At 45.2% G+C, this 2,739-nt stretch overlaps 1 protein-coding gene across 1 annotated transcript; it reads left to right on the top strand.

Moving 5' to 3' along the window:
* Positions 1 to 1,672: 1,672 nt before the first annotated feature.
* Positions 1,673 to 2,483, top strand: LOC143019192 (uncharacterized). Its single transcript, XM_076174886.1, has one exon. The coding sequence runs from the start codon at positions 1,792 to 1,794 to the stop codon at positions 2,320 to 2,322; it is 531 nt and encodes a 176-aa protein (XP_076031001.1). The 5' UTR covers positions 1,673 to 1,791; the 3' UTR covers positions 2,323 to 2,483.
* Positions 2,484 to 2,739: the final 256 nt, after the last annotated feature.

Here is a 2,739-nt window from a genome sequence, read left to right as displayed (position 1 = left end):
AATTCAACGTAACCTCACCTAACCTAACCTCCCCAAACCTGAGCTTAAACCTAAACATAGGTTTAACCTTAACCTAACTAAACAATATGCACCACCATCTCCCCCATATGAACAATGCTACTATCTCCCCCGGCCCTTGAGTGGAGGAGTATGGAGGAGTTTCTTTTGCGACTTCAAGGTGTCTCCTCTGGAATTCCTTTCTTGTGCGTGCCTGGCTTCCCCACGCCTACAAGCTATTGTCGAAAGAACTTTTTTCTGTCCTCGTTCGTCATTATGTTCTCCCAGACCGGGATGTCTAATTCGTTCTTTCTGGCTGAATTATAATTATTTTTATATATATACAATAATGGAGTTACATTTTTATAATCAAATTACCACTAGGAGTCGTAGGGGAATGGTTATTATTATATATAATTTTTTTTTATCTTGATCCCAAACGGGAGACTCCTGGTGTTGGACTAAGAATCACCGTCGGTTGAGCCAGGAGGAAGCCACCGCTGGGAAGAGGACCACTTACCACGAAATAAGCGACCCCTGCGGTGGTTGGAGGTGATCAATTGGACAATGAAATTGTAGTGCCAATTATCACGTCCACATGGCACCAAGGGAAGCTGAAGAGGACGAGTCATAAGCGGTGGGATAGAAGAGGAGCTGAAGGAAGGGAGGAACGAGAATGGAATTGTATATCATTACGAGGATAGATCTCTCAACAATCATAAAAAGAAAGAAAAAATGCTGTGAAAATGAGAAGTTTATGATAGCAAATTTGATCCAAGTGCTCGAAGAGTCAGGTTTAACAGAAGTCAACGGTATTTATCATTATAACTGATGTATTTTACAATGCGCTCACGAAGGGACTTCCAATGTGCCGTTCCGTCTAAGATAATCATAATTAAACTTATGCACGCCAGGATAGACAATCATATCACACTACGCACACATTCCTAAATTGTGATTCTTATCAATATAGTAACTTCGACAAAAACACTACTTTACTTGTGATATGGTAAACAGTATATCTAAAAGAATGAGAGGCCTTGATTCGACTCCCGGTAAGTGATAGGCAAGAGACCAAGCCACACTTTCGTGACTTTCCAACCTTTCCCTGCAATGGCAGGCATTAGAGATAGAATAGAGTAGTGCTGCAATTCAGCGCTAATGCCAAGGCAGTATGATCGATTTGAATATACAGCCATATGTGTTTCAACAGGCCTAAAACTCAAGATACTCTTCTCATCGTACAGACCCCTTTCCGAAGTCAGATTAAGTCTGAGTGATGAAGTAGGAAGACTGTATCACCTGCAGTGTACCAAAATGGCCGTACACATGCTCATGTGAGTGTACTTGCACGTATACAGGTACAACTGCGAATTCGAGTGCGTGTGTAGATGTGGGTGCAATGGAGCATGTCCATTTGCGAAATTTCACCAGGAGCATTGGAAATGAACCTGTGCTCCCGATTGAATTTCGCAAACCATAGTTGGGGAACAACCGAAGACGATGACGTTAGTCTAAAATCCCCTTTGAACTCTGAGCAAAACCGGGGGAATCCCGCTCCATTCCATGCGAGCTAGTGCACGAAGAGGACGAGGGAGGAAGGGAGGAGGGAGGGGTGAATAGCGTTGCACACTATATAAGCCACCGCAGTCGGAGACGGATACACTTGGTCTGAGATTGCAACAAGAGGACGTACAGTGTCCCTCATCTTGTCAGCGCATCCACTCTTTCCAGTAGAAAACTACCTCTTGGAAGAATTTTCGATTGATCGCGTGATATTCTCCGACCTGCAGAATGAAAGTCCTATGTGCCCTGCTCATGTCCTACCTCGTCTTGGTGGCGGGTAAACATCTTAAAGGTGGTGCTGAGAGCGGAAGTGGTGGCGCTACAAATACTCGATTCTTCGGAGGACGTCCCCATCATGCACAGGGCCTACCCTTTGGGGCACCTGGATTAGGAGGTGCTGGTCACTTCGGAGGGGGACCCCATGACGGAAGACCTCCTTTCGGTCACCAAGGCGTGGGTCACGGGATTGGCGGTGGTATTGTTCCTCCTGTCGCCCCCAGCAGCAACTGCCGCTACTGGTGCAAGACTCCTGAAGGAGCGGCCTACTGCTGTGAGAGCGTCAACCAACCAGCTGACCCCATCGCCACGCAGATCGTTAAGCCCGGTCAGTGCCCGCCAGTGAGGCCCGTGTGTCCTCGCATCTTTGGGCCTCCCATCACCTGCTCGAATGACGGAGCTTGCAGTGGCGTGGACAAGTGCTGCTTTGACAGGTGTCTTGGTGAGCACGTGTGCAAGGCGCCTCTTGGATATGGACGATAATAATCTTTTAAAGTAGTTCATCATAAGAAGCTTGGGGCCTCAGCTGAGGCTTTTGCTCTACATCATCACTCAATGCTACCTATTTATTTCATAGTTATGGAGACGATACAACGTGCGTTTATGCACAATCGAAAGATACATATTTATTTTGAATAAAAATTAAACACGTATCATGTATATTTGTAACCTCTTATTTGAAACACGGATTCTATGTAGGTACAAAAATCAATTTCCTGTCTTGTCATTAGAGACCCATGCTCAATAGTTAATGGCATCTTGAAGCACGGCACAGTACCTCTTGACCTCAGCTTTTGTCAACACTGACACAGTAATGAGCTCTGAAGGCTGGAAGTTTCGAACAATGAGATCAAATCATCTAATGAGTTGTTTTGATTTTTTTTTCTGTGACTGTTATGA

This window comes from Oratosquilla oratoria, chromosome 36 (genome assembly GCF_046742065.1).
Source record: "Oratosquilla oratoria isolate Oo_2021 chromosome 36, ASM4674206v1, whole genome shotgun sequence".
NCBI classification, from domain to species: Eukaryota; Metazoa; Arthropoda; class Malacostraca; order Stomatopoda; family Squillidae; genus Oratosquilla; species Oratosquilla oratoria.
Note: the sequence above shows the minus strand (reverse complement) of the source record. Positions and strands in the feature narration are given on the sequence as shown.